The sequence below is a fragment of the Puma concolor genome, chromosome D1 (assembly GCF_028749965.1).
Source record: "Puma concolor isolate L17-30 chromosome D1, mPumCon1.1.hap2, whole genome shotgun sequence".
NCBI lineage: Eukaryota > Metazoa > Chordata > Mammalia > Carnivora > Felidae > Puma > Puma concolor.
Genome location: NC_141676.1, coordinates 16,059,826 through 16,085,552, shown reverse-complemented (window position 1 = coordinate 16,085,552; position 25,727 = coordinate 16,059,826). Strand labels below are relative to the sequence as shown.

General features: G+C 42.3%; 1 protein-coding gene across 2 annotated transcripts; it reads right to left on the bottom strand.

The window, feature by feature from the left end:
- Positions 1 to 3,937: 3,937 nt before the first annotated feature.
- MTCH2 (mitochondrial carrier 2) lies at positions 3,938 to 25,324 on the bottom strand. 2 transcript variants are annotated; one of them, XM_086677425.1, is made up of 13 exons: positions 25,131 to 25,322; positions 22,717 to 22,801; positions 22,452 to 22,558; positions 16,528 to 16,554; positions 15,958 to 16,020; positions 13,811 to 13,868; positions 13,485 to 13,536; positions 12,881 to 12,940; positions 10,435 to 10,528; positions 9,381 to 9,428; positions 8,653 to 8,720; positions 7,298 to 7,373; positions 3,938 to 5,471 (listed from the first exon to the last, which is right to left on the bottom strand). In XM_086677425.1, the coding sequence occupies exons 1-13, from the start codon at positions 25,215 to 25,217 to the stop codon at positions 5,385 to 5,387; spliced, it is 912 nt and encodes a 303-aa protein (XP_086533551.1). In that variant the 5' UTR covers positions 25,218 to 25,322; the 3' UTR covers positions 3,938 to 5,384. The 2 variants fall into 2 exon arrangements, with proteins under 2 accessions (XP_086533551.1, XP_086533552.1); XM_086677426.1 differs by lacking the exon at positions 16,528 to 16,554 and having other exon boundaries at positions 25,131 to 25,324.
- Positions 25,325 to 25,727: the final 403 nt, after the last annotated feature.

Here is a 25,727-nt window from a genome sequence, read left to right as displayed (position 1 = left end):
TTTTATCCGTCGCTGGAGGCCCGTGGAGGCAGAGAGACGCTGTGGGGTCCGCCATCCCCCTGCCCCGGGGCGTGCTGTGGGGCCCCAGCTTTATCTGGTTAGTGCCTCCTGGCCCGCGCTGGCGGCAGGAAGACAAGATAGGAGGCTGCTGCCCAGCAGAGAGGTACACCCGGGCGCTGGGGTTGCGGGGATGACAAAGTCAAGAGGCATTTCTGGGAATCCAGCTGGGACTTCTCAGAAGTAGGGGAAGAGGCAGAGAGGACTTGAAGTCTTCTCCAGGATTTCCAGTCTGGGAAACAGGGCGACCACGAAGGGTTGAGTCAAGTTCGAGAATGCAAGCACCACCAGGGCAGGCTTGGGGAGAGGGGCTCAGATGTATCTCGGTCTGAGGTTCCCAAAGGACGTCCATTCATTCGACCCTTACTGCGTCCCACGTCAGAGTCCATTCTGGGTGTTCATTTCGTGGCAGAAACACAGCTTAGAGGAAAGGGTAGGGCTGATAGAGACGCGATGTCCCTTGCCCTCAACTCTAGCGTCTGCTGACCCTGTGACCCTGTCCCTATCGTCTGTACTTGTAAAGCACCCCCCCCTTTTAATCATTTAAATAACAACAGCTCCCAAAACCAAATGTACCCCATCAGACACCGCGCTACATTTGACACTCCAATAAGAAAAGTAGTATTCTCATTTTAGAGACGAGGAGCCCGAGGCTTAAAACCATCAAGCGACTTGCCCAAGTCCGCACGGCCGCTAAGTGACAAGGCTGGAAATTGCTCCCAGGATCCTCACTGTCCTTAAAAAAACCACCTCAGACGCCACTCCTTCGTGAAGTCCTCCCCGAGTCCCCCCGACAGGCTGTGAATGTGCCCTCCCGTGGATCCCACGGGGCTTGGTTTCAGCTTCTGCTGGCACACAGGCTGCTCTGTGCAAGCCATACGGCGGGCGTGGAGATTCGGGGAGGGCCCTTGCAGCACACCAGGCTTTGCTGCTCCACACATGGTTCCACTTAATCCTCCCAACATTCCTAGCTTTTATGTCCTTGTCATACTGCACCCCTCCCTCACTGCCCAGCAAGTGCCATGGGACGGGATTTGTCACACGCCTTCGGTTCCCTGCTGCCCCAGCACAGGACCGACTACATGCGGGCTGTGCACTTGGTAACTGAGCGCTGCACTTGCAGACTCTAAACGTGGGCCTCCTGGGGGAGGAAAGGCATGAGATGGAGCTTTCCAGTAGGAGGTGAGCAGTCTGAAGAGAGGCGCGGCTCTGTTCTTTCCATTTTCACCCTCCTTATTCGTTTTCAGCCAAAGCACATTCTCTCCAGTCTTTTGACGCCAGGAGGGCAGGGCCGCAGACTGGATAGGAAGCAAGTAGGTACAATTGTCTCTTGTCCTTATCTAACCTCTGGCTCCTTCTGCTGCTCTGGAAACAAACCGCAGTACCTAATAGGTTTTCCATGAAAATGTAGCATTACTGGAAGAGTCCGTTCTGGCTGCCTTAGCAAGACAGGAGCTGGCGCTGGAGACTTTCTCACCCGTTGCCATGCTGCAGGCTTTCGGAGGGACAAGGTTCGTTCCATCATCCGCTGTCCCTCTCAGGAAGGTGGGGCGTCTTGACCAGCACCCCCGGTTCACATTTCTCTCCCTCTTTTCCTTGCTGCTCTCTAAGCTGTCTGCTCTCCCACCGCATTTAGGTGTAAGGCACTGATCTGCATCTATTTGAAAACATCCTTTTTCAGGGTTGCAGTGAGGTGGTTCCAGAACAATTGTGGTTTTAATGCAAAATCTGCCTCACTGGACCCAGCCAGGACAGTCAGGGCCTGGACCTCAGAGGAACCCACTTATGAGACCAAGGGAAAATGGGCTTTTCAAGACTCTGGCTCCTAGCCCCACAGTCCCGGCAGACTAGCAGGGCATGTTGGGGAGGCTTCACACATGCATTGCTAGGGGCCCTCCTCCAGACATCGTTTTAGGCAGCAAACGTGAGGAAGCTGCTGGATATGCACAAAGGTATTTGGAAGGAAAACACTCAGTTACCTTATAAAATTAATCGCCATTACCATCAAAGATATTTTCCTGGAAAGAAGGTATTTTTTGGTTGGTGACAAAAGAATCTTTCATTCACAACTTTCCCTCTGGGGCAAAAGCCAGAATGCAAGATTCTGGATCATTCAAGTCTAAAGAGACAGGAAGATGAGAGATCAACACGAGAAAAAAAAAAATTAATGAGAAGTCACATGTGACATCTTTAGGTAAGCCTAAAGGTGATGAAAAACATGTATCTTTGTCTGTATCTAAAACACAAAAAACTCCAAAGACATAAATCACTATGGCACTTAGGGAGGCAGCCTGAATGAACCCATTCAATATGCTGGGACATTCTAGAAGAATCCATCAGAGGAGCTGACACGTAAATCACTTTCCAGAGATGTTATTCTCCAAAGATAGTAGGAGGCCACATACATGGACTGATGGTACTCCTAGGAATGCTGACTGTACGGTAACTCAGCTTTCCATCTACATAAACTTTTGTAATGGTTGGGAAAGTAATGGCGATCATTTCTATTTTTGGTTGTTTCTCATATTTGTCATTCTGCAGAGGCAAGACCTTTCTACACTTCACTCCGTGGGAGGCATGTTCTTCGGTTTTCTCAGCATTTCATAGCCTTCGTGAAGCAGAAAACATAGCTTGGACTTAAAGACTCAGATCTGAATCTAACTCAGAATTACCTATGTAATTTTGAGTGAGTTACTAATTTTATTTCTAAATTTTCTTTCTCATTTTATTTCTAAGGTGGGGATACTTATTCTACCAAAGATTCTGAGAATGAAAACTTACACGACAGGCCTGACAGTCACAACTTCCCAATACTCGTTCTCTCTTCTTTCTCCCTTAACCTGCCACAGGACCTCAAACTGACCAACTGCATGTACTGCTAGGTGAAAGGCTAGTTTTTCTATAAAGCCCAGCAAGGCTGATGTTTTAGTGGGCCTGCTTTAAGGGGCTAAAGAGGATTTTTCTTTTTCTTCACATATTTTCAGATCAGAGAGAAGTAATGCCACTGCTCTGTAAGCCTTGAACTTAGAAGTAAGTAGCAGATGCAGTTTCCATTTTGTCAGACTAGTCTGTACTGTAATTACAAGCCCTGGGGCAGAGGAGTTTGAAGGCAGACCTCATCTGGTTGGGAGGGCTGAGAGACTGAGAGACTTCACAGAGAGATGGCACTGGGATGGAATCTCACCGTACGGGGAAAATCTCAATGAGGAGAGGGAAAGGAAGGTATTCCTAGAGTAGAAAATTAGAGGCAATGCCGAGGTTATGCTTAGGTATCAGTAAGAAGTTGGAATGGAGAGCTACGGTTAGTTTCTTTCACCCTAAGGTTACTCTTATACTCTGCAGTTTATACAGCCACTCCAAAAGTTGCAGAAAATCCCAGATTCTTTGCTTCAATGACCATCACACCCCCTGGGGGAATATTTCCTGGGAACTTAGCTCAGCACTTGCCAAGCCAAACCACTTGCCCAGTTTCACAGGTGCAGCTTACTAGATGATCTTTATCTAGGTTTGTACTATTTACACGTATGAGTCAGTTCATTATTTCTTGCAGGTGTATCTTAAGAATACCTACACGCATTTAACTAACTCCTGAATAAGCTCTATAGATGTTTCATTATGTTAACAGCTTATATAATATTATGGAGGACCACTGGTATAGTACCCTTATTGTAGCCATACCTTGGATGCAGTTAGACTAACTGATGGGACAGCACTTTGAGCACTCCCAGGCTTTCCTAAAATTTTTCACGGCCCAATTGCATAGGCAAAACCGAAGCCTTGGCGCCCTCTGGTGGCAGACTGGTTCTTAGAGTCCAATAAGCTTCTCGACTAGAAACAGGCAGGTATTATGAGCACAGAAGCCACAGGATAATAAACATGGCACATTTTCCTAGATCATCTTTACTGAAGATTTTTTGGGGAGGGGGGAGTGGGTAATGCAAAAACACTTTCATATTAAAACAAATGCATATAATATTGAATAGAATATAAAATTTACATTCTTGCAACAAAGTAAGAGACATCAAAGACATTTCAAGGTAGGCTACTCATGAACTTCAGGCTGTATTCCTAAACCCTGAGGGAGGGAGGACACCCCTACATGCTCACACTAATATTATGGGCGCTGCTCTTTTGATAGAGAAGTCTGAGGAGCAGCAAATTAAGTGCTTGCTCATTTGGCAACATCCAGTGGATTACTTAAGTAGTGAAACCATATGCTTTCTCATTTTTTAGAGCATTTTAACCTGCTTTAAAAAGGCCTGAGTAAATAGGAGCTTTATGCTTGAGTTGAAATTATTTCCTTCTAAAGTGATTTTTTTCCTCCTATAAATGTTAACATGCTTAACTGAGGGTATGACATGCGAGATGGTCAACATCCTAAGAACCCTGCGGACTTAAGTCTGCGTTATCAGATAAGGAGTTATAAGTACACTTTCCAAGGGCATCATTAGGAATGAAAAGTAAACTACTCACCTTCGGCAACAACAAAAAAGAAACAAAATTAAAGACTGAAGAAAATATTATAAGATTATAATCACATAGAAAAATTATATACAATGAAAATAATTTAGGGACTTCCGCAAAGACTTCTAAGAAAGGGGGCTACTGAAAAAAAGGGGGGGTTACCGCTGCTGTATTTGCTTTTCATATTTTATATGATAAGAATTTCTTTGGAGGGGGGAAAGAAGCCATTATGCTTCCTTTCCAAATCTTGTTTGTTCTCTGTAATTTTCCCTTTTGTTGTTGGCAACAATTTATTACTTTGCAATAAGAAACTGAAGGAGTGGATACCCCTGTAGAGATTTTCCAAGGTAATTTAGCAATGGTCTTTTTTTTGAAGAATGAGAGGGTGAATCAAATGTGCTTAGAAGCAGATAATGAGAGGCAGATTCTGGTGGATGCTGAGGTTTTAGGGTCTGCTAAAGAAAAGGTATGCATAACCTCCCATATAGTTTACCTTATTAAATTTCTTAAGTTTTATAGAACTATTTCTTTCTTGCGAATGTACTCTACATTTTAAAAGCCTTAAAATTAAGACTCAAGTCACATGACCACCTGCCTATACCTTTAGGAAAATGCAACTTTTGTTTTCTAAGTAAGGAATCTGAGGCACAAACATCCCATTTCAGGATAGTAACTAAGGGGAACTCTCAGTGGTAAATTACGTAGTGCTGGGAAAAAGAACAAAAAAGGCAGACACCAAACACCTCCATTTTCCCAAGATTGATTATTAAAAAAGCGCGCCACACTGTATAGAAATCAATGTTCTCTCCCATAATTCTGTGCATCTGGGACTATAGAAATGTCACTGTCCCTGCCCCACATCTTCAAATTAACATTCTCAGGTCACAACAATAAGTCTTCCCAAAGGGGACCTTCCGGAAAAACAAGCTATTTCCTCGGCTCATATTTCCCTGGAAAAAAAAATAAAATAAAAACAAATAAAGTCTAGTGTGAACATGAGGTCAGCCAGTCCAAATCAGCAGAGAGATCCAACTGGACACGTTTCTGGAGACGTGACTAAAATGGCCAGGAAAGACTGGGCTGTCACTGTACAGAGCAGCAACGTGCACTCTGACTCAAGCCGAGCTTTCGTGGAACTAACTTACAGTTTTGCCATGCGGGTAAGGCAAGAATTTCTGACTTATTTTGACAGAATTCCCAGTTTGGATTCTGGCTCTGCCACTTGCCGGCTGGGTTATCAAATGAGTCAGTACATACAAAGTGCGGAGACAGTCCTACCACTCGCCAAGTGCTAGATTTTATTTACTTTTTAATGGAATGGTCAGGTCTCTATGAAGTACTTCTAAAATGTTACAATTAAAGCAATAACCTTAGGAGCTTAAGTGACTAGACTCAAGTTAGACTGGCTGCACACAGATCCCGCTCTCACAAATACAGACTCTATAACCTTGGGTTATATAATTAGTGTTATTTAATGGTTCAAAGTCCCAGTTTCTTCAGATGGGAAGTGGGATGATAAAGAATGGTACCTATGCATCCTCCTCATATGGTTATTTTGAGAGTTGCACGAGCTGATACAGGCTCTCAGCACGATGCCTGATATATAGCAAATACCCCATCAAGATTGCTGCTCTTGTCCTAAGCACTTCTGGGACTGACTGCTCCCTCGACAAGGTGTCTGATACCCTAATACATTTTCTATCTGCTTTCTTCCGACAGCAGGGGGTTAGTTAGGAAGCAGGGAAAGAAAGGCCATCTTTCCTTTAAATGGGGACCACGATAAGAGACTGCCCAATAGAGAGTGTAAGACTCAGAATGGAACCCAGAACGTTCATGTTAGGTGTGTATGGCAATCGTTCGTGTTCTAGCTTGGATTCATACAAGGCTTGCTGGGCTTGCACACTGGGCAAAAAGGCAGCTACAGTAGCACTTAAGCCTTTTTCATTCATAGTTTAGGCTGAGCTCTGTGAACAAAGGCCTTTCTCACACGCATTACAAGTGCCATAACAAAATGCAACAAAGAGCTTCCTCATACGCTATCTTCTACAATCCTCTAAAAAGTGCTTCCTGCTTAAAAACAGCTTTAAACTGATGGCCATTAGAAGTGATCCCGTGTTACATTCAGCACACAGCCACCCATTTTGGTTCCTAATAAAGCTTTGGCCAGACTGATTGAGACCTGTGGTTGCATGTGACACACCTCACAATAACAAACCCAGAAACTGGAGTCTGGACAAAATCATTCTCTAAAAACACTCCAGAAGTAAGAGGCCAGCTCCATCAACATCACTGTGACAAATAATGTCGTAAAACAAACAGCTTCTTGTTTCTCAGTTTCCTCTCTACTGTAGGAAAACACCTGAATATATAAGGAGATTGTGGGAAGTTACAAGAAAAAAGATGAGGTTGGAAAAAAATAATCTGAAATCGAGACCATCATTTTAACCACCAGGATAACTGTCTACCTGGACCCTACTTGTAATTTGAATGTGATCGCTCAAATGGCTTCCAGGTCACATCCAGAGATTCTCAATTCCTCATTACCCCTCCTGATGACTTCTCAGCAGCACATTTTTTGACTATGCTGGAGCGATACATGGAACACTGGAAAGGGTGCATTAATTGGTAGTTAAAGGGTAAGCTACAAAAATTAACCTGGGATTCCAGAGACGTTATTTAAGAAAACAAACAAAAACAAAATAAAAGAAAATAGAGAGGAGGGGTGATGAGGAAGGGAGGGAGGGATGGAAGGAGAGAGAGAGTAAGACACTAGTACCTCCTTCTGCAGCATGCACCAGCAATCTATCCAGGAAGTATATATTGGGGAGTAGGGAGGGCATCCACCAGCAAGCCTAAACCGGAGGAAAAAAAAAAAAAAGATTAGCTATTCAAATTAACATTTACAAAGCGTTCTCTCAAGAGTTCAATAAATCTTTGTCAAAATACTCTCTTACCTAGAAAGTTCCCCAAGAGACAATTTTAGCTCTAATGAAACAAATATTCAGAAAGGGAAAAAAGAGCAAGCATCCCAAAAGGATTTTCCTCCCTCATATTTAGGTTTTGAAACAGCAAGGAAACAGAAACGTCAACCAATTAGGCATTTTCTAAAACATCTGGGTTTTTAATTTGTGAACAAATATAATTCTAGAACACAGCAGTTATAAGCAGGGAAAGGAGACTTAAAAGCTAAGTGATGTTCAACAGAGCCTAAATATGGCAATGAATCTAAACAGTGGTGACTACATACTCAGATATAACCCGTAATCTCTTCCTCCCTAAAAATCTGTCAGGGACAGGAATACCCTCAACTCATTCTTTTACTACGCTCTGGGTTAAGATGTGGCAGGGGCCCTACTGGGCACAAAACAACCAGAATGTGACATGACAGGAAGTATGATAACTATGCTCGAATCTCCACACAGCTATCTATTTGATACCTTGTTTGAAAACAGTGACACGTCTAACAGCATATGGCGCCAGGCACTGCACTGGAACTGTCCTGACTTAAAGAAAGAGGCAAAACTCCTGCCCAATGCGGTCGTTACTCGGCGTCCAGAAGCTGGAAATCGGTGGTGTCCACCACCGTACCCCCATCCATCCTTCTCAACCAACACAGTGAAAGGTTAAAAAACTTCCCATGAAAAAAAAGAAAGAAACTTTCTATGGACCAAATATCCTACTTTTTTTTTCTTTAAAACTTTCTTTTTCCATGAAGTTCCTAGGAAAGAAACTTACTTTCTCCATGAAGCCCCGACAAGCTGCCACTCAACCCCTGACATATCCTTTGTAAGTTTCATTAAAAGGAAGATAAAGACTTCAAATAAAGGAAAGATATAGAAATAGAGTCATTTGATCACAATCCCACCTTTTCAGAAGAGGACCTAAACTACAGGGAAGGGAATATTATCTGTAAGTACTTGAGAGATATTCTAACAGAGGATATGAGACGGCTGCTTATAATCAAACATACATTGATGCCACTGCTGGTACATGGGGCATTCAGGGAAAAGATTTAGGAAATCTAGTAACGGCATCAACTGTACTTTTCCTCCCCAAATTTCTCCCTGGACTGCTCTGCCGGGCAGGCATACAGGCAGCCAACTACTAGAATAAGAAATGCAGGGCACTTACCCACAGTTGTTGACAGCCATAAGATTAGAGACAAGCACAAAGGGATAGGTCAACATACTGGCAAAAAACTGTGAAGTGGTAAAAAGACAGCTAAGTTATTAGGTCATTCTGAATCTTTATTCTCTTCCTTCCTCTCCCTTAAAGCCCTAGCGCCACTGTGGGCAACGCTCCACCACTAGCTTTGCTTTCTCAGTAGCTCACATTTTTGAGCCTGGAAATGCTTCCTCCTCTTAACATACCGATACATCCAACACTTTAACAAAAGGCCAGAAGGCATCTCGTACCGTGACAGAGTCCTCCTTCAAATAAAACTGAATTACATTATTTAAGAGAAAAAGTAAATGCAATCAAATACAATGAAGCCTTTCAAAACACCCCTGAAGAAAGTAAGAAAACATGAGGTCCTTCCAAAAATGATGGAAGTTACTTCAGAAGTCAACTACTGGAAAACTCCACAGACTCAAGAGGGTGAAGTTGTCTGGTACAGGATCAGTGGGGTGCCGCGAGCAGCAGGCCTGAGACTTGGGGGCACAGTGGCATAGACCAAACCACGTGGGCTTGTTAATGCCACTCCTGTGACAAGGGGACCCTGGGTCATTCTCACCTCTGAGAAACATTAATGAACTTGAGAGACATTCCTGTGAGACATCTGTGATGACACGACCCAGATGAAATTGAAAAGGAAACAAAACACAACTAGAAGGTTAAGGGGGTTTTAAAAAACTCACTCCTGTGACAGCTTGGGAATAACTCTTCATTTCACTCATGGTGGAAACCTAAAACAGGAATAAAGCCTTTTCAGAATGAGAAAATTAAGATGATGCTAACAGCTAATTGTCCCCACTCATATCAATATATTTGATCGCTAAATTTTTAGTTTCTTTGACAGCCTAAAAATTAATTTTGAGATGAAAACATAAAATACTGATTGTGACCATAAAAAGGCAGTGAACTAAATCATCAACTTGATTCAACATTAAGAGACAAATTTGCATTAGACTACAATGGCTTAGGAACAAATGTGATAGACCCAGGATTTAAAAAAAAAAAAAGAAAAAAAAAGTAACCTTTTCTGATGTCCTAGAAATCCAATCCCTGGAAACTACATTTGTGGTACACCTGAGGGACAAGTCATTACCTCTACATACACCCAGCTGTGCACCAGATGCTGCAGAGACAAGTCTCCGTACTCTAGAAGTGGACAGCGTGGATTCAGTCCTCCCTCTGTGTGTGTTCTATTTCCCACTATGCTATGGGGCTGCCTGTGCACGAAGAGGCCCGCAGCTTCCAGGAAAGACTAATTCTCAAAACTTCCCAGGCTGAGGTTTCTAAAAAGCCCAAAGCAGGAGTCCCATTAACACTTCAGATTAGATGAAACACCATCAATATGCTATAAAACTGTCCTGCTTTGCACTGCCCTCCAAAATTATGTACCAATACAGATGTGATCTCCTTGCAGCACAGAGACAGGGCTAGATTTCTTCGGCTGACTCAGCCATACCCTAAGGATTTTTTAGGTGCATCTTTTCATGGTAAATAGCACAGGTCATTCCATCAGCCTTTGAAAAGCTGACTGATAATAAAGTGCCACCTTACTTTATCTTTTTTTTTTTTTTTTTTTTTTTTTTAGCAGGCTCCATGCCAAATGTGAGGCTTGAACTCAAAACCCCAAGTCACATGTGCTGTACAGACTAGTACAGTACCTTACTTTAAAGCTACCCAAGCTGCCCAGTGAAAACAATAAAGTCAGCACCAGCACATCTCATCAAGATCACAACCTACCCCACTGTCCAGTGCATAGGTATTGACGAGGTAGGCCAGTGAGTTACAGAGCCACAAAGAAATGATGTCACCTAGGAGGCGAGGAATAAGACCCCTACATGAAAAACAATAAAAATAAGAGCCAAAAAATGTGATCAGTAAAAAGATAATCCACTCAATACAAACACTTCTCAAAGACAGATTTTAAAGTCTTCTAGAGAACTGAAAAGACACTGACCGCCAGAATCTAGTCCTAACTAGTTCATTCTACGTAATGTAACTATACTAGAGGCTAATCTCTAATGACTTTCCCATTTTCCCTTTTTTTTTTTTTAAAGGAGTCTCCACGCTGGGCATGGAGCCCAACACAGGGCTTGAACTCACGACCCTGAGATTAAGACCTGAGCTGAGATCAAGACTGAGACACTTAATGGATTGAGCCACCCAAGCAACCCAATTTCCATTTTTCAAATGCAGACCAGCTATACATCCTGGAGCTCTGGCCAATGGTTCATCTTACTATCAATAACTATAAGCAAGAGGGGACAAAAATGTGCCTGCTTCAGATAAGAGACTTAAATATAGTTTTGGCTTGGGAATGCAAGCTGCTGCAGCCACTCTGGAAAACAGTTTGGAGGTTCCTCAAGAAACTAATAGAACTACCCTACGACCCAGCAATTGCACTACTAGGTATTTATCCAAGGGATACAGGGGTGCTGTTTCAAAGGGACACATGCACCCTAATGTTTATAGCAGCACTAACAACAATAGCCAAAGTATGGAAAGAGCCCAAATGTCCATCGATGGATGAATGGATAAAGAAGATGTGGGATATATATACAATGGAGTATTACTCGGCAATCAAAAAGAATGAAATCTTGCCATTTGCAACTATGTGGATGGAACTGGAGGGTATTATGCTAAGTGAAATTAGTCAGAGAAAGACAAAAATCATATGACTTCGCTCATATGAGGACTTTAAGAGACAAAACAGATGAACAGAAGGGAAGGGAAACAAAAATAATACAAAAACAGGGAGGGGGACAAAACAGAAGAGACTCATAAATATGGAGAACAAACTGAGGGTTACTGGAGGGGTTGTGGGAGGGGGCACTAAGGAATCTACTCCTGAAATCATTGGTGCACTGTATGCTAACTAATTTGGATATAATTAAAAAAAAAAAAAAAAGAATGTATGGGCGCCTGGGTGGCTCAGTCGGTTAAGCGTCCGACTTCAGCTCAGGTCACGATCTTGTGGTCCATGAGTTTGAGCCCCGCGTCGGGCTCTGTGCTGACAGTTCGGAGCCCGGAGCCTGCTTCAGATTCTGTGTCTCCCTCTCCCTCTGACCCTCCCCCTTCATGCTCTGTCTCTCTCTGTCTCAAAAATATATAAACGTTAAAAAAAAATAAAAAAAAGAATGCATAATAAGTGATTAGGAATAAAAAACATGTAAATCATAATAAATGAATAATAATTTTAAAAATACATATAATTTTGGCTAAGGTATTTGATACTTAAATTTGACAGGGCTAAAAATGGCTACAAAATCACAAAACAAAACAAGAATGGCCCAGAGATAGATGAGGGATATCAAAAAACACATTCCCAGGGCCTGGGTGACCTAGGTGAGGCAGTATGCAATTGCGGGATGAACATTACCCCACAGACTGAAGACCGGGGTTCAAATGCCACTTCCACTACCTATCAGCTACGTGACCGGCAGCAAATGAAATTCCCAGAGCATCAACTTTTTTTCACCTCTATAATGAGAATAATAGTAACCACCCTGCCTATCTCCCAGGCGATTTGTTTGGTTTTACTTTTTTTTTTCTTTAAAGTAGGCTCCATGCCCAACGTGGGGCTTGGAACTCACAACCTTGAACTCAAGAGTCGTGTGCTCCACCACCTGAGGCAGTCAGGCGCCCCTCTCCCAGACTAGGACGCTCAAATAAAATCAGTAACATGGAAACCCTCTGAAAATGAAAAAGGACCATTTACAGTTTCTGTTGTTAACAGAAGAATGACAGTAGTAGTCTAAGTTCTTCTAAAGGAAATTCAAGGGAACAGATATAGCCTTGCAAAAACATGTTACTCACAGGATAAGGAAGATACATGTTAGGTAATTCTCCCATTTTTCAAAAATTAAGTTTCCCTAGTTTATCAACTGTACATCATTAGGAACTTATTATAAAGGTAGAAACTTGGAATAAATTTATTTGTTAAAACAAAATGAAAAAATCCCCCAAACAAAAAACAAAACCCTCTAATTTCCAGTGTTTTAGATGTCTGGAAGTAAAAGTTTGGGATCTTTACAAGAGAATTTAAGTCAGAGGGACCTTAATAGAGTTTAACATGAAGTAAACCCAGAGAGTACATTTTCTCCAGGGATTAAACAGTCATGTCCTTATTTTCATTAAAGCTTTCCACTCCCACAAATAATCACACACAAATCAACAATTTACTCACGCAAAAAATCCTAGGATGCCTTCCTCACGATAGATGGTTACTATGGAGTCATAAAGTCCACTAACGTACAGAAGATGGAAAGGCAAAAATACATGAAGATTATTTTGGAGCTATTAAAGAAAACGTTCAATTATCACTTTTGACAAGGTCAAATTTATATCCCACCCCCTTTTCTGCCACCCTTACTCTGTAAAGACAGTTGAATTTGGGACAGGTGTGGAGATATTACTACCTAGTTACATGGAGTCAGGGTGAATTTTGGCTTTAGTGTCTCTGCAACTTACTCTGAGATCTTGGGTAGCTTCTTAAACGTGCCCAGGCCATTTTCTTCTATTTTCCCTTTTCTGTGTGTGTGCATATCAAATGATATATCAACTTGATCAAAATGATATATCTAAGGCACCATAAAAATGGAAAGCACTTTTGACAGCTCAGAGCCTGGAGCCTGCAGCCTGCTTTGGATTCTGTGTCTCCCTCTCTCTCTGTTCCTCCCCTGCTCGCACTTTGTCTCTCTCTCTCTCAAAAATAAATAAAGATTAAAAAAAAAAAAAATGTAAAGCACTTCAACTGATCTCCTTGAATCCTTGGAAATAAAAACACTTACCAGTACTTGGATTCTCTGCCGATGAACTGTACCATAGATCTCAGAGTGATCACTGCAGAACACAGAGAAAAGATTTTTAAAACTACGTCGACATAAATTTTGACAGCCCTGAAAAAGAAAAAAAGTTTTTTCCGCCTAAAGACACTTTGCTCTCTGGGTAAACTGGATAAATGCCAAAGCAAGTAAGCAAACAAAAAACAAAAAACACACAGGCAAGGCACTTAAGTGAACTCCCACATCAATCTGTCTAAGCAGTTGGAGAGGAGAGATCATGCTCTAAAAAGTAAGGTCACAAATCAGATTTCAGTTACCAAGTGCAAACATACCGTGGAAGGGATGTGTGATGAGGGTAGCAGCAGAACGAGCCATCATCTCTCGAGTTGTCTAGAAACAATCAACACACACTTCTGAGATCTAAATAAATGACATTCAAATTCCTGTGAGAAGTAATGTGGGCGACAGGGCCCTCCTGCCCTGAACGTGATACTGTAACACACTGTCATCATCTCAGACCGCTTAGTCGTGGATTTCAACGTTCTGTTGGGGTTACTTCTCAAAACTGATGTGCAAAGCAGGTTTCGGTTATCTTCTCGATTTTACAGATTGGGGGACAAAAAAAGGGCAAAACGACAGGGAGGGTCACTAGCAAATGGTAACCAAGCTGGAAGAAAACTGTGAGGCCTGTGTTTTAGATTTTGAAGTCACTTTCTCACTGTGATTTCACACTCTGATATCTACATTATTCAAATGTCAGGCTCTAGTTAATCTGTACCAACACAACAACTCTGATTTGTTTTTCCACCACAACCATGTAACTGCAATATCTCAGAAATGCTATTTATCCTAGTTTATCTTTCTTGTCCAGGACTCTGCAAAGAAGTAGCAAAGAAAATTAAATTACAATACTTGGAGGTAGGTTGTAAATACACCAGGTCATTCGTTTATGCATTTAAACATTATCTTCAGTTATTTAGTTAAGACAGCCCTCATGGTATGGTAGTCCTGAGAAGAGCCTGTGGGACAGGATGGGCCAACTGAAGTTAAGAAAATACAAAATGTATATTAATACATGTTCCTCTATTTTTTAATAAAAGTAGAAACTTTATGGAAACAAAGTTGATTCATCTGATAGCTACACTTGTAGTAAGATTTGCTTTGGAATATATATTTTATTTATTATTTAAACCTAATTTCTTCCATTTATTTGAAAGAGAGAGATCATGCACATGTGGGAGTAGAGGAGAGGCAGAGGGAGGGAGAGTGGGGGGGGTGGTGAGAGGGGTGGAAAGGGAGAATGGGAGAGGGAGAGAGACAGAGAGAGAGGGAGGGAGAGAATGAATCCCAAGCAGGCTTCATGCTCAGCACAGAGCCTGACATGGGGCTCAATCCCTGGGATCCCTGGGATCATGATCTGAGCTGAAATCAAGAGATGGAAGTTCAACTGACAGAGCCACCCAGGTGCCCCTGGAATATATATTTTAGAAAGCAGCATTTAGGGCACCTGGGTGGCTCAGTCAGTTAAGCGTCTGACTTCAGCTCAGGTCATGATCTCGCGGTTTGTGGGTTTGAGTCCCATGTTGGGCTCTGTGCTGACAGCTCAGAGCCTGGAGCCTGCTTTAGATTCTGTGTCTCCCTCTCTATCTGCCCCTCCTCTGCTCTCGCTCTGTCTCTCAAAAATAAATAAACATTAAAAAAATTTTTTTTTAAAAAGAAAGCAGCATTTACGAGAAAATTGCAACCTCACTAAAAACAATTAGACAATGTGAAGACTAAGAAATCAAAGAGTACTTTTGAAAGGCATAAATATTAAGTCAGGTATGAAACAAACTCCTAAGGCAGGAGATGGGAAGAGGAAAATGGGTGTGAGGAACAATCCCCTAAGTCAGAATAACATTGTAAAAACTTTTACGGATAGAGGGGCATCTGGGTGGCTCAGTCCATTGAGGACTTTGGCTCAGGTCATGATCTCATGGCTTGTGAGTTTAAGCCCCACATCAGGCTCTGTGCTGACAGCTCAGAGCCTGGAGCCTGCTTCAGATTCTGTCTCTGTCTCTCTCTCTGCCTCCCCCCCGCCCCGCCCCCCTTCACACTCTCTCTCAAATGTAAATAAACATTAAAAAAAAAAATGCTTTTCCAGAGAGATGGATAATATCGAATTCACAAAGGACCTGGCCACTAATTTAACACTGTGCCAGATGTTTACAACTCCATTAGAAAACTTTCAAGGAAAACCTCTTCAATTTTAAAGATGAGATGGCCACAAAATTAGTTTCCTTCAAATGCATGCAATCCAAATAGCTTTTTTTTTTCTTTTTTATGATATCTATATAGAAAAGCCCAAATTAAATTGAAGGTCTGATTTCATTTGGAACAAACGCTGAACACACAGGCCTGATGATCCTAATTCCACAAAATGCCACACTGCATACACTGTGATTTTGGGAAATAGCACAGGACATAATTTGTCTCTTACCTCTTTGATAACTTGGTCGAAGGAAGGTGTGACTTCTTTTTGTACATTCCCAGGGCCTAAATCCTGGAAATCAATACGAAAGACAGATATCTTGAAGGTTTTCTTTCTTTTTTTTTCTTTCTTTCTTTCTTTCTTTCTTTCTTTCTTTCTTTCTTTCTCTCTCTCTCTTTCCTTCCTTCCTTCCTTCCTTCCCTTCCTTCCTTCCTTCCTTCCTTCCTTCCTTCCTTCCTTCCTTCCTTCCTTCCTTCCTTCCTTCTCTCTTTCTTTCTCTCTTTCTGTTTCTAATTTTTTTAAAGATTTTTTTTTAAGTAGTCTCTACATACCACACGGGGCTTGAACCTACAGCCCCAAGGTTAAGAGTTACATGTTCCACCAAATGAGCCAGCTAGGTGCCCCTATCTTGATGGTTTTAAATAAAACTGTTCCAACACCTGGCCACTCTGTACACCAACGCTCACTGAGATGAAAGGAAAACTGACTGCTTGTCCCTTCTCCTAAAGAGGACCAAAGAGCAATAATTATCTGCAAGGGAAATGGGCCACCCATGCATACAAATAGGCTCCAACATACCTCAACCTTGTCACATTCCTGGTAATGCTACAAAGGAAAAGAAAAGAAAGGATGATTAGGGCTGTCATAGTGTCATTGAGAGAGGACATAAAATGAAAGTAAAACAGTTTCTGGGTTTTTTTTTGTTGTTGAATATCTCCAATAATTTCTATTTCTATTATCAGTTGGAAGTAAGTGTCTCTAAGATATCTTATTACTAAGTTTAACATATTGGCCAGCTAGAGGAACAGGCAAATGCTCATGAAAACTCTCATCTAAGAGAAGAAATGGGTGCCTAGATGGCTCAGTCAGTTAATCATCTGACTCTTAATCTCAGCTCAGGTCTTGATCTCAGGGTTGTGAGTTCAAGCCTCAGTGTGGGGCTTACTCAAAAAAAATTTTTTTTAATAAATAAGTAAATAAATAAATAAATAGATAGATAGATAGATAGATAAATGAAACAGGACAACAAACCAAAACAGAAACCCAAGGGCATTATTTACTAAACATACATGTTTAGCAGAAATAAACTGGTATAAACATACCCTAGGCCTAAGGTTATGGAAAAAGCCTCATGGCTTTTTCATGAAAAAGCAGAACCAATACCAAACAACCCAATTAAAAAATGGGCAGACGGGGCGCCTGGGTGGCTCAGTCGGTTAAGCGGCCGACTTCGGCTCAGGTCATGATCTCACGGTCTGAGTTCGAGCCCCGCATCGGGCTCTGTGCTGACAGCTCAGAGCCTGGAGCCTGTTTCAGATTCTGTGTCTCCCTCTCTCTGACCCTCCCCCGTTCATGCTCTGTCTCTCTCCGTCTCAAAAATAAATAAACGTTAAAAAAAAATTACATTGTTCCACACAAGATATACAGATGGCCACCAGGCAAATGAAAAGATTCTCAACATCACTCATCAGCAGGGAAATGCAAACCAAAATCACAATGAGATACCACCTCACATCAGTTATATTGGCTGTCAACAAAAAGAAATAACAGGTGTTAGAGATGATGTGGAGAAAAATGACCTGATTCTGTTGGTGGGAACGTCAACTAAGGCAGCCACCGTGGACAACAGTATGGACACTCCTCAAAAAGTTAAGAATAGAACTATCGGGGGTGCCTGGCCGGCTCAGTTGGTAGAGGATGAGACTCTTGATCTCAGGGTTGTGAGTTCAAGCCCCGTGTTAGGGATAGAGATTAGTTAATAAAAAAACTTTTTTGGGCGCCTGGGTGGCGCAGTCGGTTAAGCGTCCGACTTCAGCCAGGTCACGATCTCGCGGTCTGTGAGTTCAAGCCCCGCGTCAGGCTCTGGGCTGATGGCTCAGAGCCTGGAGCCTGTTTCTGATTCTGTGTCTCCCTCTCTCTCTGCCCCTCCCCTGTTCATGCTCTGTCTCTCTCTGTCCCAAAAATAAATAAATGTTGAAAAAAAATTAAAAAAAAAAAATAAAAAAACTTTTTTAAAGAACTACCATATAAATCCAGCTATTTTACTTCTGGATTATCTGAAGAATATGAACACTAAATTGAAAAGATACACGCACCCTGACGTTTATAGCAGCATTATTTACAGTAGCCAAGATATAAAAACCTAAATGGCCATCGATGGATGAATGGATAAGGAAATTGTGGTATATGTACATAATGGAGTATATTGCTCAGCCATAAAAAAGAATGAATCTTGTCATTTGAGACACAGATGGACCTTCAGGGTACTAAGTTAAGTGAAATAAGTCAGAAAGAGAAAGACAAAAACTGCATTTCACTCACATGTGGAATTTAAACAAACAAACCAAACCAATTCATAGACACGAAGAACAGGTTACCAGAAGGGAAGGGGGATGGAAGATGAGTGAAATGGGCAAATGGGGTCAAATGTATGGTGATGGATGGTAACCAGACGATCACTCTGTAATGAACACAGATGTCGAATTATAATTTTGTATACCTGAAACATATGTTTTGTACCAATTTTATCTCACTTAAAAAAAAAGAAAGTAGTACCAATATCAAATTAGGGCAAGGCTCTTTTCTTCACTGCACAAAAGAACAGAGAATTGGTGCCAAGTCTGAATAGCTAAAATCGCTTCACTTTTCCTTTTGTACCTGACTGTTTCTAAAACAGGCGAGAGAAGATTTTGTTCTCTTTTAGAGAACTTGAACACTGCCAAGGCTCAGACTAGATTGGAAGAGGAAATATTATTTGTGGGATACTTCAGAAATAGAAGATGGGCTAGGTATTAAATAAAAGAAGCAGACAATTGAGTCACTAGTTATACCAGATTAAAAAAACAGACAATACTTCCTATTAAAAAAAGATTTAAAAGAAAAATCAGAAGAAAGGGAGTAAATGTTAAGATTAAGCAATATGATGTTTTCGGGTCAAATTCCAAGTCTTTAGTTAAGAGTAATTCTAATGGTTTCAGGAGTATTTTAAAATTCTCACTCATGGGGCACCTGGGTGGCTCAGTCAGTTAAGCATCTGACTTCAGCTCAGGTCATGATCTCACGGTTTGTGGGTTCAAGCCCCGCATTGGGCTCTGTGCTGACAGCTCAGAGCCTGGAGCCTGTTTCAGATTCTGTGTCTCCCTCTCTCTCTGCCCCTCCCCTGTTCACACTCTGTCTCTGTCTCAAAAATAAATAAACATTAAAAAAAAAAAATTTAAAAAAAAAATAAATAAAATAAAATTCTCACTCATTTCTAGGGGCGCCTGGGTGGCTCAGTCAGTTATGTGTCCGACTTCGGCTCAGGTCATGATCTCACGGTTTGTGAGTTCAAGCCCTGTGTCCGGCTCTCTGCTGTCAGGGAAGAGCCCACTTGGGATTCTCTGTCCCCTTCTCTCTGCCCTTCCTCTGCTCTTTCTCAAAAATAAAGAAACTTAAAATAAAAATTTCCTCCTGTCCTTTCTATACTATTCTGAACAGAATTTAATTTCATTCTGGTTCAAATATACAGAACTCTTTCTTATAAAAGGCTAACAGTTTCACCAACCCTGAACTGGTCTCTCTTCCTGATTGTATGGAGCTGCTTTTGATACTAAGTGTAGTACCAATCCCCTGTTATATTTCATTTGGCTACATGTGAAACATATATTCAGGGTACCTGATTACCGGGAGTTTATTACTTTCTGGAACATACAGGACCTTGTTCTCAAGTAGTACTTTCACTTTTGCTCTAAGTCTACACATGAAGCCCACTGGAGGACAGCTGTCTTTCCATATGTGAATCTCACTCGGGTAAGGGCAATACTTTCACTGAGCACGGGGGAGGGTGTGGCTGGGAATGAAACACTAGTAATCAATCCACCAAAAATACCTGCCCATTAGGACTCCATTACTCTCACCCACGGGCTACCCACACTTTTCCACATTCAGCCCACAGGCATGACAACAAGAATAAGTATAAGGTGGAGCGCCTGGCTGGCTCAGTGGGTAGACCATATAACTCTTCATCTTGGGGTCATGAGTTCAAGCCCCGCAATGGGAGTGGAGCTTACCTAAAAACATAACAAAAGAATAAGTGTAAAGAATAATAAAGTGGCTAAAGGGTGAAACAGCTTCCATGTGAGGAATCTACTGAAAACCTTTCCAACTCAAAAATCAATGAAGGGTGAAGAGAATTTAAAATTGAAGCCAATTATCATTCATACATGAAATTTAAGGAACAAAACAAATGGGGGCACCTGGGTGGCTCAGTTGGTTAAGCATCCGATTTTAGCTCAGGTCATGAACTCATGGTTCACGAGTTCAAGCCCCACACTGGGTTCTGTGCTAACAGCTCAGAGCCTGGAGCCTGCTTCGGATCCTGTGTCTCCCTCTCTCTCTCTCTCTCTCTCTGCCCCTCCCCTGCTCGTACTGTCTCTCTCTCTCAAAAAGAAATAAAACATTAAAAAAAAAAAAATGATCATGGGGGAAAAAAAAGAGGCAAACCAGGAAACAGACTCTTTACAGAAAACACACTGATAGATACTAGAGGGGAGGTGGGCGGGGTGGGGGATGGGTGAAATAGGTGATGGGGACTAAGGCGGGGGGGGGGGGGGGGCACTTGTGATAAGCAGAGGGCGATTTAAGGAAGTGCTGAATCACTACACCGTACACCCAAAACTAATATTACACTGTATGTTAACTAATTGGAATTTAAATAAAAACTTAAAAAAAAATGAGATCGAAGCCAATTAGATCATGAAACTAACAAAATCAAGACATGGTCATCAGATGATAAAACATTAGAACTGGGGTAATGTGAAAGCCTACAAAAGTAAATGAAGGATTGTGCCCAGTACTATTTAAATAAGCAGTTAGTGGGGCGTCTGGGTGGCTCAGCTGGTTAAGTGTCAGACTTCAGATCTCTGGCTTTCTTAAAATCAAATGCCTCAGATACAGATAGCCAAAGTTCCACCTCTCACCTCTTCCCCTACTTCCCCAAAATTTCTACAGCCCTGCAGTTGACATGGACCTTGGTGGTTAAAAAAAATTTTTTAATTTATTTAACATTAACACATTTGCAGAAACAGTGCACAAAATATAAATGATGGAATAAATAATCACACAACAAATATCCACATAGCCATGATCCAGGTCAAGGAAAATCATTTCCATTACCCCCAAATGTCATGCATGGTCCCTTTTCCCTTCCCTCTTCCCACAAATAACCACTATCCTGACTTTTATGTTTATCTTGCTAAGTTTTTTAAGAAAATAAGTTTGTGGGGCACTTGGCTGGCTCAACAGGTAGAGCATGCGACTCCTGATCTCAGGGTTGTGAGTTTAAGACCCACATTGGGCACACAGCTTACTTTAAAATATAAATCAATAAAAAAACCTTTTAAACATAAATACATAAAAAATAAGTTTGTAACAGAAAACATTTTACTAGGAGTAATGATAAGAAAAAAATAACTTCAGAAAGAAATATGTATGTTTTAATCAGCCTCCTTCCTCCTTCAAAGAAATCAAATGAGCTATGCAGGAGATCGAATAATTGCATTCATTTTCTTCTCAGAATGACTGATTCACAGGACGAAGGTTGTGTAGATCAAAGTCAAATGCTTCATTTTATACAAATTCCCCTTGCGTCCCAGGAAAGAATTAAGAATGGGTATTTGGGGGCGCCTGGGTGGCTCGGTTGGTTGAGCGTCCGACTTGGGCTCAGGTCATGATCTCGCAGTCTGTGGGTTCAAGCCCCGCATCAGGCTCTGTGCTGACTGCTCGGAGCCTGGAGCCTGTTTCAGATTCTGTGTTTCCCTCTCTCTCTGACCCTCCCCCGTTCATGCTCTGCCTCTCTCTGTCTCAAAAATAAGTAAACATTAAAAAAAAAATTAAAAAAAAAAAAAAAAAGAATGGGTATTTGGGGGCACCTGCGTGGCTCAGTCGGTTAAGTGTCTGACTCATGACACTGGCTCAGGTCATGATCTCACAGTTTGTGAGATGGATCCCTGCGTTGGCTCAGCTGACAGCTCCGAGCCTGCTTGGGATTCTCTCTCTCTCTCTCTCTCTCTCTCTCTCTCTCTCTCCCCCCGTCCCTCCCCCACTTGTGCATACATTCTCTCTTTCTCAAAAATAAGTAAATTTTTAAAAAGAAAAAAAATGGATATTTGAAGAAAATGTTTTCAAGAGGAAGAAAGATCATGGTCATAAATATATCTTTAAAACTGCTCTTGGGGCACCTGGGTGGCTCAGTCAGTTGAGCATCCAACTTCAGCTCAGGTCATGATCTCCTTGTTCTTGAGTTCAAGCCCCGCATTGGGCTCACTGCTGTCAGCCTGTCAGCACAGAGCCTGCTTTGGATCCTCTACCTGCCTCTCTCTGTCCCTCCCTCACTTGTGTTCTCCCCCCAAAAGTAAACAATTATTAAAAAAAACAAAAAGCAAAAATAACCCTGCTCTTGGTCAGTAGAACAAACTGCATAAAAGGTAATCTAAATCTTTGGGAAGATGAACTGATGTTCTTACCTGTAAAACTTTACCATGGACCACGGTCCCAAGGACTCCTGAGCACAGTCTTGGAGTTAAGCCTGTGAACAACCCACGCTTCCCGTCAATGCTGGCGATGTGCTGAGCTAAGAACACAAGTCAGAGATTTAAATTCCAGCTGAAAGAAATAGTTACATAGAAATTTCATGTCAACAGGCTTTCTATATGTTTTCTTTCCATACCTCCTGCCTACCTATCATCATCCTCAATGTCCTCCAATTCCAAATAAATCAAAAACACTTACCATAACAAAACAGACCAGGAAGCTGACATACTTGCCGCCCAAAAATATTTCGTCCTATTGTTGGAGGAAGAGGCTCATATCCCACCTTTAAAAACAATAGGATGTATCAATACTAAGCAATATTCCCCAAAATACCTTGGTTGTAAAGTTATAATTTTTAACCTCAGTTAAAATACAGCATACGTTTTCCGAGGCAATGATGAAGTATCATCCTTGTCAGTTTCTTATTCCCTCAACTGATAACACTAGTTTCAATAAACTCCAAGCTTCCTTTTGTTTGGTTCAAATTCTACAAAGTAAGCCATGTAGCTGAGCTGGACTAGTATCAAATTGAAAACAGAGTAAGGGAACTTTTGTGTTAGGAAAGCTACAGTTTACTGAGGCTCAAAAATATTTTCTAAAGAAAATCTAACACATTTTAAATAAAGTAATCTCCATGCCCAGCGTGGGGCTTAAACTCACAACTGGGAGATCAAGAGTTGCATGCTATACCAACTAAGCCAGCTATGCTCTCCAAACACATTTTTTATATTTGGACAAAACAGAAGACTAAGCCAGTATCCACTATGGATTTGGCTATCAAGATGAAACACTCAAAAGGCAAATGCAGATACGGTTGGATAAGTCATGTGGGAAATGATTATAAGCTAAATCCATGTTAAACAAGCTGATTGTCATTAATAATCTAATGAAGACCATTTTAGAGTTAATGATTATCATTTTATTTCTACAATATATTCAGCATTCTTAGTGCTAAAGAGAAAGTTGAGAGAACGAATGCCATAGGACTTGGTTTTGACTCGTTATTGCCGTGATTCTTAACCTGTTCAATTAACTCCTGACTGAGCTCCCTCAAAGCGCTACCATACAACTATTTTTAAAACTGAGTATTCGGGGGGCACCTGGGTGGCTCAGTCAGCTAAGCATCTGACTTCAGCTCAGGTCATGATCTCGTGGTTCACGGGTTCCAGCCTCGCATCAGACTCTATGCTGACGGTGCGGAGTCTGCTTGGGATTCTCCCTCTCTCTCTCTCTCCCTCTTTCCCTGCTCCTCTCCCACTGTCTCTCAAAATAAATAAATAAACTAAAAAAAATAAATAAATAAAGCTGAGTATTTGGAAATTTCACCAAAACCCTTAAAGACACTTGGCAACACACAGAAGTTAAGTAATCAGGGCTGAGGATATTAAAATTTTTGAGACAAGAGCTCTAGACGTCACTAAAAAAACACTGTCTCCTGAAGAAGTACTGAGCTCATAGCAGATTTACTGCAAAATGTCATCTCAAGACACTATTTAGCTACAAATGTGCCAATTCTGTTTTAGATGTCATAGCACATTTCAATCAAAGTCTTTGTTCTTAGTTAAAATAATTTACTTTATAATAGCCTTTTATGTACGGAATCTGAATCCACATGGGTCAGCCAAGCGACACATAATATGGAGTAGCATCAACTCAATAGTAAGAAATGTGGCCCTCCTTAGGGTCTTGCATGTTTCTGACAGAAAGGTAGATGGCAAGGACAGGGGTTCTAATCACTGCTCCCTTCCTTGGAATAATGCATGACATAATTATGTCAACTCTCAACAAGAGTTTAAAAAAATGAATGACATGCCCATCACAGGGAATTCTAGAAAGGCAACTGAAAACACTATCAAATAGTGTACCATCAGGTAAAACCTGGGTTACTTGCCTGCGAATGTAAAATGTCACTTAAGGATTATTTCACAGTAGATTAGAAACTAACATATATGCTTCAACTCTCTCATCTGAACTATTCCAAGCTCAGACAGATGTGGTTTCCACTGTCATGAGTCACAAGGGCTGCTCTTGGGAGAGCGCTCAGTGAGCTCAGTGAATCCTCTCACTTCTGAATGAGCTCCTTGTGTTTACCTGGGTATCTGGTGCTAAATCTCAGAAGAGTAACAGTAGCAAAGAAAAAAGAAGAAAAAAAACGCTAATCAAGTGTTGGCTCCCCTTTAATATCAAATTTGTCTTTAATATATTTAATGTCTTGCGTTCGGGCCGGGGGAGGAGGTGAATGCTAATTTCAGAGGGGTATGCAGGGAGGGTTGGGAAGCTCTTGGTGGCAACTGGCCAGTATCAACCTCAGGGATGAAAAAACAAAGTTCAGAGGAGCCACCGGGCAGGGCAGGACGGCAGTTGGCTACGGGGAAAGGATCGGGCCTCCCCGCCTTCCCCAGGAAGGAAGCGAGACCTGGGGAAGGCCCATGGGCAGTGGAAAAGGCGCGGGCAGTGGAACCTGTCCCTGCGGGGAAGGAAGGGGCAGCAGGGAAAAAGCAGCATCTCAGGGGACTGAAGGCCCGGGAAGGCTGGAGCCGATCGCCAAGCGCGGAGGGCAGCGGCGACTAAACAAGGCGCCGGGCGGGGAAAGGGATGGCGACGACTCATACCTGGATGAGCACCTTCACGTACATGAGCGGCTGGGACAGGATGGTGAGGCCGGAGCCCAGGAGCACCTGACTGGCTGCGTCCGCCATGATGGCACCCGCGGACGGACAGACAGATCAAGCCACCAAGCGACCGAGCCGCTCCCGTATCACGTGCCAGGGCCGCCGGCTTCACTGGCCCGCCCGCGGCGCGCGCACACACGCACGCACCGGCGCGCGCCTCTCCGCCCAGTCCCCGCCCACCGCCCCGCCCGGAGAAACGGCAGGCGCTCGCGAGCCAGCGCAGGGGTCGGGGCGGGGCTTACAGGCCAGGGCCGCATGCGTTTTGTAGTGGGATCCGCGCCCTCCACTAAGAAAGGCAGTTTCTTTTGCGCTTGCGCAGGCTGGGAGCCTCGGAAGGAGAAGAATGGGCGTGGCAGTGGGGCGTCAGTGACCCTGACGGCAAAGGCAAGGTCAGAGGAATAAAAGAATTGGAGAGTTCTCTGTATGCTTTGCCTGGACAGTTGCACTTTGGGCTGAAAGATCGGTCCTAGTCTGGCCGACTCCATTTTGTTGTGTGTCCTCCATCTTGAGTGACTATGTCTCCGACATGGCCCCCTT